Below are 14,051 nucleotides of genomic sequence, written 5' to 3' on the forward strand. Positions count from 1 at the left end.
TGTTGGGTGGGGAGGCTGTGTCATTATCATGTTATTGGCAGGCTCTAGTGAACCAGAAGCAGTCTGGTGTCACCACTCATTACACCCTCCCTTCCTCCAACATGTGTGTGTGTTCACCCTTCATTGCCTGGTCACATCCTCTAGCAACTAGAGTTGTCTATTCAGCATTACTACCATATCATGTTTCTCCTCGCTTTGTTGTCATTCTTTGTAAGAGATCAAGATGGGCTGGTTGTCCACCACTGTTTTTTCGAGTTTTGTTTTAGCTGTCATATTTTTAGCTGTGATGCTGTAAAGATCCAGTGAAATGACTGCAGCTTTCCTTCCTGTTTGGGTGGAGCGCCTTAGCCTTTTTAAAAAAGGTCCATAGATTTAATGTTACAGCCATTAACTGTGATTTGATACTTGCTAACTAGTTGCAGGTGACATTAGGACAGGGACATAGTCAAATAGAGCTAAAAACCTTAAAAGTTCAGATGGGGTCGTCGCCTTCAAAATATAGCCTGTAATAAATTTGCATGGATGTTTTTTTGTTTTAAAAGGCGCTGTAATTCCTTCGTTGATATTATTTATTGATGCAAATGCAAAGCTAAACAAGACAGACACTGATCATGAAACGACAAGGAAAACCATATTAATATTTACACTTATTCATTATATGCGGTGGTGATCAGCAGGATGAGTAAATATCTTCCTCAGATGACGGTCACAAGCACTACAATCGCTCCATCTTTGTTGCAGGCTTTTTTAGGCTTTTTTGATTTTATCAGTCGGCATGGACTAAAGTAAAGCGTGTCAACATTATAAATGCTTGTTAACTGGCTTAGGAACTTTCACCAGAGTAAAATAGGTACATATGCTTGTTTTTCTAATCAAGAGCATGTAAAACAATATAAACAAGATCACACACTGTCAATATACGTTCTGTTCATTTTGTTTATATTTGCTGTTTTTTTATGATTTCACTTAGCTTAGATGTTTGTTTTTGTTTTTCAACGTCTCTTATTTTTTCAACATTAAAAAACCTGTATAAAGGATGTTATTTAAAGATAATTATAAGCTTGATGTGAAATTGCTACTAAATAAAAACGTAAAAAATTACACCTTTATTAACTTATTAAGATAATATATTTATTTGAATATAATTGTTTTTTAAATGCCCATCCTTAGTATCTTCAGTGTAGGGGTGAAGCTAAAGTTTCTGGTCCAAGCACTGCATTCGGTTGACCTAAATACACCTTGCACCAAAGTCAGTGAAGGATGTTATATAATACAGCCATGAGACACATACTACTCTTGCACATTATTCTGACCAACTAACATACTAAAGAGATTCCTTCAATGTGATTCTGTGAGAGCTTTGTTGAGAGTGACAGTTGGTGAGAAAGTCTGTCTCTGTGTTTCAGATTGTAAAGTTGAGGCAGCAGCTTCAGCGCAGTAAACACAGTAGCCATCACCATCGCAACAAGGACCGCAAATCACCCTTCAATGGCAACCACACTGCTATAAGCCAATCACAGGTGAGTTATTTCCAGCAGACGCAGATGGATGAGATACTGAGGTGTTGTGTTAACCGTTACCAAGAGAAGAAGAGTTTTGGGGTCAGTCTGTTGTTCATTGGTTGGATATTATCTTGGGGATGCAATGAAATGAAAACATTCAGAGCCAAACCCAATAATTCTGGAAACATTATTGCAGTACTACAAAAATAAGGTGTCTTGTAATGTTTAAATATTGTTTAGCATTTTTACAAATATAGTAAAGCTTTATAGATATACAAGCAATGCAATTATTTTGATAGATTTTATAGATTTTGATAATACAAGCACATATGTATGCTACAAAAACAGAAGGTATTACACACGAATCCTTTAGCAAATTTCCTCAAGTACAAGCTCAGAAATGTGCCATTTTGGTACTCAACTATTTCAGTTTGTTTTAGCTGTAGTACTTTTAAACCATACCTAGTTTATTTTGTATTTCTTTGGTTTTGAAGTCGTCTTCTCTCATGTTGCGAGCGTGTTTGTTTGTGATTAAGCATGGTGGCGCATGAAAGCGTGCGTACTTTGTGTGTGTACTTTACACACTGGTCCTAATTGGCAGGGCCAGGTGCAAGCTCGAAGGCTGATTCAGAGTGAAAGAGCTCTCTTCATAAAGACAGAAACAGTGAATAAATTACTGTGGCCTCTCACTCAGCCGTGTCTCCCTCTCGTTCGGTTTCACCCCTCCCTACCTCTCCCTTAGTCTTTTTCTCGCTGTCTCACTCTTTTTTTTTGTCTATGAAGTAGTTCAGCATGTGGCGAATGTGCCGCACGCCTGGTCTTTACTGTACTATAGCTGCCAGCCAGTCAATTAAAGACCACACTCTGTCTGGCCTGCTGGATGTGTGTTTCAGAGGCCTGTTGTGAGGCTGGGCATTTTTTTTCTAAAGTGCATGTGGCGGGCTCAAGCACCATCTGTCGTCTCACTGTATTCATCTTTTGTGTTTAATCCTCTAAACTGTACTCAGCCCCTCTGTTGCACAAAACACCAAACCATTCACGGCACGCCCGGACTGGACAAGAATACTGATTTGAGATCAACGCTGAACACCTTTAGATGTAACTTTACAGGTTCCTCGCTCACAGCTGACTGGTGTGCACTGTGAAAAATCTTTTTAGGCTGCTTTTATAGTGACAAAAGTCACTATACTGCTTCAAATTGCAGCTTTTGAGATTATATGTAGATAAACATTTCAAGCAGTAATGTGCTTAAATTTTGTCACGTGACTCACATTGCACAGTGTACAGATATAAACATTTACGGTTATTGGAATTAAATTACTTTGCATTTGGAATTCAATTACGTATCTGTCTTATGGCAGTCTGATTAAATAATTAGTAGAAAAATTGTAAAAACTGCAGTTTTAATGACTTGCTCTGGTCAGGGTCAGTTCAAGTGCATTGCATTGTGGGATACAGTGTTTTGTAAAACAGCCACGAAAAGCTATGCAGATCATTTAAATCTAGTCAAACTGTTTTAAAATGTTCTTGTATTTGTAAGTGTTTTTTGCATTTTGATGCAATATATACTTTGTTAGTAAAACTGTGTAAAAGTTTGTGGATTAGTCAAATGCTTTTATTAAAAGTGAATAGTGCATTCAAGGTACATTTTGTCAGTATTGCGTACAGGAAAGCTCACATTAATATACAGTAATGTTTAGGTTTTAAAACACCTAACTGTAAGGTGTGTATATGACATTTTTTGTATTACTTTTGTTGACAAAAATATAATTGTGCCATCATAGTACTTTTTCATTAAAAAAGATAAATACATATTTTTTTACTTTTAAATATGATAACTTCATGATATAATTCCTACAGATACAATTAGTTTTTTCCACAGTTTTGATGAGTTTATTTTTATTATAAAATGTGAGCAATAGGGTAAGAAATGGGTTTCAGAAGTTTTGAAGAGATGCACTGATGGTTAACAAAATTCTGAAGATTAAATTGATATTTCTTTACTTTCTAAATGTTATTAATTCATATAATGACTATTAATATTGAACATCAAACTGGTGAGGTTTGTGATTTTGCAGAGATGTGTGTGCTTGATTTCTCTCCCCACACTCCGCCTCAGTGAGAGTTTCACAGCGCCGCCTGACTATGAGAAAACATATGGAAGTGGTAATTTACCATTCCAAGAACCATGTGATCATTTTGCCTCAGACACAAATACACACTTGCATTTGTAAACCCGAACTCCTCCGGCAGATGTGATTGCACGGTTGTCTCGTTCGGCCTGAGAACTTAACTTTTAACTCTCTTCATAGCAGGCGTGGTGGTAGTTGGATTCGTCTTTTGGTGGTTTATTTATTCTGTGGGGTTTCTCTGCTGTGTATTAGCTGTAATTTGAAGCAGGTGAGATGGAGTTTTTAGCTACACAAGAGAAAGCAACAGGCTCTTGTGTATGCCCAGGCCTGGTGATTATAACAGGCCTGGATTTATTTGGATGTGAGGTGAGAGGTCATGTTTGTATGCCTCGGGCTTGAGTGCTTGTGATGTTTCTCGGCCGGGCTGTCAGGTTGAGTGCCTGTCGAGTGCATAGAAGGGGTGATGCGGATTAGAGATGGGACACCATGGACTAGTTGGCATAATGACTGATTAGTTAATAAAGTTAAATAGTTAGATTTTGTAATATGATGCAGACAGGCTCCTTTTGGCGTTGCATCATTTCTAAGATGTTACAAATTGTTTAGCTTTAAAGATGCTTGAGACCCATACGTTCAGTTTGACCTCATTTTCTCATATTATTTTTGATGGACTGTAGATCAAATCCTTACAATTACCTCAGCTGAACTTACCTGTATGTATTCGCTCTAGAGCTGTGCAAAATTATCGATACAGCTAACTATTGCGATAAATTTTTTCACGATAGTTTATCGATAGTCCAACCAATAGTATCGATACCTTAAATAAGTCATGTTTTGAATGGATTCAAAATGACGTTTCATTGCATAACCATTTTTTCCGTTCCTGTTGATGTCGCTGTGATTCGCTGTCATACGGACAATGTCTCAAAAGTAAGCGGGTGCGAGAAAGCAAATGGCGTAAAGTAGATTCATTCATATAATATCACCAACAAGCTTCCGTATATCTTAGCTCGTGCAAAGAAAATAACAGAGTCGGTGGTGTATTTTATTTGTAAGGATTTGCGACAGTGTGGTTGAAAACCCCGGCTTCGGGCATATGGTGAACACTAGCTGTGTTATGTGATTCCGATTCGCAGGCACATAACGGACGTAGAAATACCCGGGATTTATGAAGATGTAAAAAAATCCCTTAGCTCGGTAGAGCGAGTGACCCTGACTTGCAATGCATCGTATGTTAGGATTACATCACAACCACAGACACGTGCAATGCATGAGACGAGCCATACTGGCATAAACATTGCGGAGTTACTGAAAACTGCACTGGTGGAGTGGGATATAAAAGAGAGTCATACTGACAATTTCAGTTTTATGAATACATTTTAATGTACTTTGTTTTTTATTAACAACATACTGAAAAAAATACGTTTTTTGTGGCATTTGCATTTAAATGTTTAATGACTAAATATGCACTTTAAACATTATATGTTCGCAGTTCAGTAACACTGTGTAAGCAAGATGACAAATACCTCTTATAAATAGCTTTGTTAATAAAATTGAATGGAATCTTTTGTGTCTGCAGAGTTATCACTATAATGTGATGAACATACCAGAATACCATAGATCGTACACACCAACATGTATTTTTAGCTCACTCTTAATTTGTATTTATTTAAAACAAATTATTTCAATATGTCGAACGTTTGTATCGTATCGAATGTATTGTGATATATTGTATCGGGACCCATCTATCGTGATATGTATCGTATCGTGTGGCCCTTGCCAATACACAGCCCTAATTCGCTCTGTGTGTGTGTGTGTGTGTGTTTGGTAACACTCATTGGTAAATCTCAGATATAGAATAACCACAAAGTTTATCATACACTTTCATTTTTCTCTCACTCACTGTCATCTACATCCGTGCACAGGGGGGTGGCCCGGTGGCTAGGGCCACTACCTCTCTGCCCTCAATCTCTAAGGTGCCCCTCTCAACCCCACCCCCACCTCCTGGCATCAATTTAAGATTCCTGCTAAAATACGTCCCGCTAAACATCATCTGATTCCACTTTTCTGCTCCACGTTTTCTCGCTCGCTCCCCAGGCCCAGTGTCAATCACAGACAGTCTCTGTGCGCATACGTGTGTGAAGACGACAGTTTCAGAAGTTCATTTTATGTTTTGGTCCTGGTTTTCTATTATGGGTGCTAACTGCTAACAACTTGTACAAAATATCCATGTTCTCATAAGAAAATGAGAATTCTTGTCAAATCAAACTTGTTGAATGGCTTGTTGACAGTTTGTCACACTGTAACTGCTATGCTGTATATTTCACATTATATATTTTCTTAGTTGAAACCAGTAATCTGTAACATATATCATATGAATAAACATTTATTAAGACCAAACTGATTGGAGCCCAGATAGCAGGAGAGCATGTGAAAACCATTGAATCATATGTAAATGTTAATGCTTCACTATTTCCTATAGCTCAGTGGTTAGAGCATGGCACTAGCAACCCCAAAATCATGGGTTCGATTGGGATTACTCATGCTCCGAGACAAATTTATAATCTAATGCAGAGGTGGAAAAAGTACAAAAATATGAAACTCAAATACAAGTACTACTACTTTGATGAAATTGTACTTGAGAACAAGTAAAATTTCCAGTCAAAAAAATGTACTCAAGTAAAAGTAAAAAGTAGCTTGTTTAATATGTACTCAAAGTAAAAGTTACTTTTTAAAAGCGTGAGGGAGACCTTTCCTGTTTTGTGCAACATCAACAATAGTCATCAGTGACTAATTTTATATCTTAAAACGGGTTACAAGTGCACTGCAACAACTACATTATTTTTTGCAGAAATATCACATAATCATATAGCAGAAATATTAACTAAACAATTATTAAAACAATATACATTTTCTTCAGAAGCAAAATTAAGCCTAAAATATTTTAAGCCTTATTGTATTAATACATTATAAAAGGTTCACACTCCTAAGTTTCAGTATTGAAACCAGATATAAATCGTTCCCCACAGGGTTTCACTTTTGTACATAATTTACATGTATGCATTTGGCAGACGCTTCTTAAGCGACTTGCATTGCATTATTCTATTCATTTGTAACTGAGTATGTGCAATCCCTGGGATCGAACCCCTGACCTTGGCGTTGCTAGCACCATGCTCTAACAACAGGAGCTACAGAAAAGCATCCAGGAAAAGAGTGAGAGAAATGTGATGATTGACAGTTGTGATCGCAGTGAGCAAGAAACATGAATCCCAAGAGTTTAATCCATTTGATATGTCTCTGCTGTTTTGGCCAACGACTGGTTAAGTGAGGCCATTTTAACTAAAATACAGACATAGACGCTGTGTTTTGTTTATGTTCAGTGCTTCACAGCGCGCTCTTTCAGTGTTGCCATGTTCACACATTTTTAAGAGATTTGCATTTGTTGTTTAGTCTTTTCTTATGAAGCTGCAGATATTTGGGCTTGTCATTGGTCATTTTTATGGCAGTGCTGATGAGGCTTTTCAAAACACTTTCTTGCACCGCGCTTACAGAAGAGAGAGAGATATGATGCACGTTTAAATATGTCATTATAGCAGAAGTTGCTCAGTTCGGTTCCATACACACTGCGAAAATGTGGTATAGATAGTGAGCCATGCGTCTACAAAACGGGATTAAACGCGTAAAATATAGCATTGCCCCAATGTCGTTTTGGCTTTTACTAAACTGTCCAAACTTCTTATTAGTTACCAATGCAACTAAGGGTACGAGCATTATTTAAACAAATATTTTTTATCTAACCTCTAAATTCTTGCAAATAAGGATTTTTTTAAAATGCTAGTTTGCACAGCGTCCATACTCTGTCTTGATGCTGAAATGGTTGCTGAAATATGACCAGGGGTTTACTTCGTTGTCTTCAGCATTTAGAGTTTGATGGGGTTTCACCTTTAGGACAGGTGCACTAAGACTGAAGTCTTACCGATCACTCTTCTGGTATTGGCGCAAACTCATACTCGTGCACATCATTCACTGGTGTGATTTCTGGTCGTGTTTTTTTCCCTGCAATGTTTTCTTTTTTTTACTGTGATTTGAAATATAACGATGTAAATACATCACACAAATAATACTTGAGTAAAATTACAGATTTTAAAAGCTACTCAAAAAACTACAAGTACTTGCTTAATACAGTAACGCAACCTGCTTAATACAGTAACGCAAGTAAATGTAATTTCTTACTTTCCACCTCTGGTACAATGCAAAATAAGTCACGTTGGATAAAAGCGTCTGCCAAGTGAATAAATGTAAATATAACTTTTGCACCCGCAAATAATGTCAAAATTCAACAAATCACCAATATTGTGAAAATGCTGTAATGCCTACTATAAATGTTTTAAACATTGTTAACATAATACAACATACAATATAGATTGACATATTTATTGAGTGCTAAAGTGTGATAAGTAGAAAGACATTTCTAAGAGCGTGTGCTATCTTCTCCTGCCCATTTTTTTGGTTTCAGCCACTGCCCCTCACAAATGATCACAAATCAGACTGACAAAGTTGTTTCATAGGAATGTAAAATGTTACCACATTAAACAGAATCCCATCCCTAACTTTAAAACTTCAAAATACATTTTGGTTTACAGACTAATGTTCATAACATACTTCTTAGCCATGCTAGGTGTATTAGCATTAGTAATAATAAAATAAAATAAATAAATCCAATAACAGAGCATACAATAACTTGTCGTACCATAGGTATATGATCTGAAAACGGTTTGTTTACTTTTTAGTTCACGTATATTAGCAGAATGTTAAGTCCCTTAAGATATTTGGAGTTTGATGTTTATGTGTTATGCATTGCAGGTGATAACAAATCCTAACTGTGCATCTTAACACACAGTCTATGAACGAGGATAAATAATAAGCAGTTTTTGGTTTCTCAGTTTGACTGCTCATATGTTTATGTGAGCATGTCTTTCCCTGCATTCTTGCCGTTCTCTCTGTTTGGAGACCACAGCGCCTGCTAGTGTCAGAAATTAGATGTGCAGAGGCAGTGTTTGGTTTGTTCCATCCCTGGAGCATTCAAAGGAAATGATGAAGCATTCTACTCTGTTTAGCTTTAGTCTGATCAAATTTCAGTCTTTTATTTAGGAATGAGTTAGACACCATGTCAAGAAATATACTGGCTATAACACAACTTTAAACAAAATGGTCATTGAATTGTGCGTATGCAATACTCTACGCACATTTAAGAATAAAATGTATGCAGTGTTGTATACATGAGACCCCTGGACTGTGACTGTACAGTATATCATTTTGGGCCTCTAGCCGGTTGTTGTCCGCGGGTGGGATGTAGAAAATATTTGCTAATTTTTTTGAGGGTACAGAGAGGTTTTGATTTATTCATTGGCAGGACTTCAGATAGTTTAGCTTTTCTGGTGATTTATGACTAACCTTGTATCCAAACCGTGACCACAACAATGGAGGGCTGTCAGATTATGTTTGATCTCTTGTGAGGGACACCCTAGAATTTAGGGTGTGCTGTGAATCCAGGGAGACTTGTATGTATTCATGAGTCATTTGTACTTGAGTTGCGTGAGGCTTTGGAGGGGTCATGCCTTTGAGTCTCTGCACAAACCTTTAGTTAAGCACTGGTCAACAACTACAGCCCCATGAATCTCTTGTTTTTATAAAGACCACATTGGTCAGAGACAGGCTGATGTGAAAGTGCTCAGTATAGCTATCAAGGCCTGGAGACCTTTCAAAGAGATTCTTCTGTCTAACCTCTTGTTTTAAAAGCAGACTGTGGTAACCAATACAAACCTCCATAAGAGTACAGAAAGACTTTTACATGCTGTCAGGTAGACTTTCAGTAACCTTTTTTACCAAGAATTCACTGGCCATGGACACAGTTTCTCGTAATTATAGAGTTAAAAAACTAATTGTTGTTCTTTTATAACCCACAGATGTCACATTCCCGCAAATGAAGTTCTGTTTTATTGCGTTCGTGTTCACCCCTGTAATTCTAGTCTTTTTATTTTACTTTAGGAATGCAGGAGTCACAAAAACAAATGCTGAAGTTTAGCCGCTCTGCTGTCTGCTCCCCACATAGTCAACATCCTGGTCTATGTTCACATTGACTGCGTTCACGCTGTCGGTCCAAATCAGACTTTTGTGCATATCCGATTGGAATAGTTTGAAATAGTCACGATGGATTACACTGAACTTTTAATTTATTTTATAAATGAATTCTCATGTACAGGTTTGAGTCTGGTAAGCTTTGACTTTTGATTCTCTATCAGACACCTTTTCCACTTGTTTTGGTTAATGTGGACATGTGAAAGCCTGCCATCTGTGGTGGAGCAGTTGGAATGGGTTTGTTAACTCTACAGTCTCTATGGATCCCACTAAGTGCTGATCCATGTTTCCTCTGTCTGAAGATGACAGCAATCAGTGTGGAATGATGCTGCTGTTGGTGTGGGAATGACCCGAGGATCTAAACGCACCACGTGTCGGTTAGGTCATATATTACTCCTGTGAATGTCACAGCACGCCCCTGGAAATCTGATAAGTAAACAAATATTTGTCTCCTAGCAACCGCACACTATGTAGTTGCTAGGAAATGGACCAGATCACTTAACTGTGCATTGAGACCTCTCGGATCAGAACGTTTCACTCAGTTGTTTTGTATTCTGTATGCTTTGATGAGCCTATAAACAACCAAACCACCTAGGAGAAATGAGTTTTATGTTAAACGGTATGATGTTCGTTACGCACACATGCACGTTAAGGTCAGTGAGGAGAGGGATGGAGTGCGTGTGAGTTTATAGCCCGGGCCGCTCTATTTACATGCTAATGAAGCAGATCTGGCGTGCTTCAAGCAAGGGCCACTGCAGGGTCACACAACACTGCTTATGCCCTTACATTGTTCCCTCATAGGAGGAAGGCACGAGGGGGACAGCGGTGGTTGACGTTTTAAGAAAGAGGGTAGAATTTAGAAATGCAGAGGAATGATCAGAACATTTTTAAATTATAAAGAGACACCAGAAGCCAGGGGACAGGCTAAAGAGGACTTGTTCTCAGGATGACAGGAAGTGAGCTTTCAGAAAAGATTACACATTTGTTCAGTTTGTATCTAACGCCACCAAAGCATAGACTCCATGTTTTACATGCATACTGATTTAACACAGTAAGCGTGTGTTTTGCATGAGTGTGATTGTTGCCCATTAGCCTATCTCACTGTATGTCCTGGTGTGATCATGAGCAATGCTGCAGCCAAGTGCCCTAGCACACAAGTCCTCTGTGTGTGTTGTGGTCTGATAACACATAGCCCTTGTTAGTTTTACATTCAAACTGAGATTTCTGCTGACACTGTGAGAATATATATGTGAGGCTTGATTCAGCTGCTGAGAGATGCTGTTGCTGCGCACATACTGAAGAGCAATCGCTGTTATTTACTTAACAGAGATCAGATAGGGCTAATTTCAAGTCATATCTCTATCTGATGTTATACACACACACCAACAAACGTATACTCCATTACTATTTAGTTATTTTGGCTGATTATCACCGTAACAAACAAAGATCGTTCCTTTAAATGATAGTTCACCCAAAAATAAATAAATTATGTTATTATTTACTAAATTACTCTTGTCATTTCAAACCTGTATGACTTTCTTCTGCAAATACCCAAATACTAAGTCATACATCGACAAGCAAAAAGGAGAAAGGATTCAGGCTGTTTGTTTCAAGATATACCTACAAATAATAAAAATAGAAAAACTTTTGCAATTATTTGAGGCTTGATCACAGAGGCACAATGCTCCAATGTAGTGCTGTCAGTTCGTTGGGAGGTCCAAACTTCAGGGGGCAGGGCGGGGGGAAAGTCCTAGGGGAAACAGTAACTCGGAACCCAGACTAGACCAGGGCAACAGACAGAGGTGGGGTGACAGAGCAGGAAGGGCTAGCCATGACTGGGGCTGACATGAATGCCGAATGGACCGGTGCTTCCGTGAGAGCTGGCTGGACGGGACTGGATGCCGGCTGGGTGTCAGCGACCCCTTCATGCATTTCTTCTTCTTAGGGCAGGCTCCAGGATTTATAATCCTGCCTCCGAGGAGGTAGCTAAGAGAAGTGCTGGCACAGGGGTAGCGAGTGAGGGGTCGACAGACTCGTAGGTGGACTTTGTGGATATCCTCCTGATCCGCTTTCCCCACAGTCTGAGTGCAGCATGTTGCCACACAGGGTGCAGTTATCCAGAATGGGAGGCAGCCAGGAACGTGAAGGGTCAGAAGGGGCCCTGGAGTCCTCCCTCTTGGTCGGGCTGAGGTCGTTCACCAGCTCCTGGAATGAAGCACAGATCATCCTTTTCCGCTCCGCTAGGGGAGGAGCAGGGCCGAGGCCTGCAATGAAGTAGACGTTCATCAAGATCTAGGGAAAAATACCCCTCCTAGTCGCAGAGGCCCGGGCATACTTCCCAAAGGGCCGATCGCCCTGGGGGGAAACAGGCCTCACCCTTCAGGACCATGGCAGAAGTTGACTGACACCGATGCTAGCAGGTGACGAGGTGCTGTCTGCTGGGTTCATAACAGCCTTGTTCACTCTGTCAGGGTATCGGAAAGAGATCCCAAATCCAGACAGCGATGTAGCAAACAAGAAAACTTTAACAGCAAACAACCCACGATGGGGAAAAACTAATCACCACTGCAAACTTCCCACGAGGGATCAAACACACAAGGGCATGTGCTTCCACACAGAGCAATTTGAATTCGTTTATAACATGTATTTCACCCAAGTATCAAACACAATGTTTCAAGAAAGTGAAAATGCCCAAGAGGAGCTAAAAAAATAAAGCTTAATAAAAAACCTTTTCTGCCTGGTACATATATTTTATTGTTATTGGAATAGGGATGATGGGAACATGTTCCAAGCCTGAGTCAAACCAGCCTTTGTAATATGAGCACCATAGCTCAACATGTTAGAACAAATACAAAAAACACAGTTTAACACCTGTGACTCATTTAAAAAAGAACACATTCACCAAATAATGACACACATATTCTTTCCTGTTCCAGGCTCCTATTCCAAAGAGTGTTCTGATCTCAATTCCCATCTCTAAGTCTTCCGTTTCACGTTTCCGGAACAGCGTGGAAGGGCTAAATCAGGAGATTGAACGCATCATTATCCGAGACACAAGCAACAGAGAGGAGCTGTTTATTGTAAGGGATTACAATGTGATTCAGATGGAGGTTTTCTCCAATGCAGTGTGTTGTACAACTTTGGGTCATCAGAGAAACAAAGTAACACAATATAAACCATAAGTGTCTAAATACTTGGATTACAACATATCCAAATAAATGGCTGTAAAATACACATGGGTTTTAAGTGTTTTCAGACTAATATCTTACTTAAAGGGACAGTTCACCCAAAAATGTAAATTCTGTCATCATTTACTCTAAATCTGTGTATTTTTTTGTTCTAATGAACACAGAGAAAGATATTTGAAAGAATGCTTGAAACAAACAGTGGCCACCATTGACTACCTTAGTAGGAGAATTTACAATTGTAGTTAAAAGTGCCCCAGAACTGTTAGCTTTTCTACATTCTTCAAAATATATTTTGAGTTCAACAGAACAAAGACATTTTATAAAGCAATTTTTTCTCCATGGTATGTCCAAATACTGAAACACTGTGTCTACCGATCAAAACAATAATCTATATAACTCCTCGACCCCATTCTCTTACTCCAGCCTCAGGAGGCCCCGGATGGGCACAGGGCCCCTCCTCCCATCTTCCAGCGCAGCGCTAGCTCCCGCAGCATTGACACCCAGACGCCCCTGGACACAGCGGCGGGCAGTAACCACAGCAACAGCAGCAGCCGTTCTCAGTCCATCTCACCCACGTTCCTGAATATTCCCAGCGAGCCCTGCAGCGATAGTCCCTCTCCCAACGAGGACGAAGCATTGACTGATGGCCATGAGAAAGGTACAGTGTAGACACAGGACAAACCACAAGCGAACACACTCAGGGCTGAACCAGCCTGATCTCACAGGTATTTGTAACTACTTTATGAGGTGGCTAATTTTTGCGAGGTGAATCGTATAAAAAGGTATGATTAGTAGAAAAAGTAAATTCCCTTAAACTTCACTCAAAGGCCGAGGAATGTGCAGAACTTGTTTAATAATGGGGGTTTCAATACTGTGGAAATCTGATTGACAGACAAGATTGCACTCCACTTAATACACATATATCATCATTTTTGTCTTTTACCGCATCCACAGATCTCGCCCCTGGCTCACCTCAGCTCAAGTACGCCTCCTCCCCAAAGCCAAACAACAGCTACATGTTCAAACGTGAGCCACCTGAGGGCTGTGAGCGAGTTAAGGTCTTCACAGAAGAAACACAGTAAGTGCTGGAG

At 39.3% G+C, this 14,051-nt stretch overlaps 1 protein-coding gene across 1 annotated transcript in view; it reads left to right on the top strand.

Annotated features, from left to right (window-relative positions):
- Positions 1-14,051, top strand: part of fam117bb (family with sequence similarity 117 member Bb) — a 44,576-nt gene that overhangs the window by 27,433 nt on the left and 3,092 nt on the right. The window contains exons 4-7 of the mRNA XM_079464442.1: positions 1,407-1,520; positions 12,709-12,852; positions 13,384-13,618; positions 13,915-14,038. Of these exons, the coding sequence (XP_079320568.1) occupies positions 1,407-1,520; positions 12,709-12,852; positions 13,384-13,618; positions 13,915-14,038 (617 nt within the window). The remainder of the gene's footprint in view (positions 1-1,406; positions 1,521-12,708; positions 12,853-13,383; positions 13,619-13,914; positions 14,039-14,051) is intronic.

Source organism: Barbatula barbatula (genome assembly GCF_947034865.1).
Source record: "Barbatula barbatula genome assembly, chromosome: 9".
In the NCBI taxonomy this organism is placed as follows: domain Eukaryota; kingdom Metazoa; phylum Chordata; class Actinopteri; order Cypriniformes; family Nemacheilidae; genus Barbatula; species Barbatula barbatula.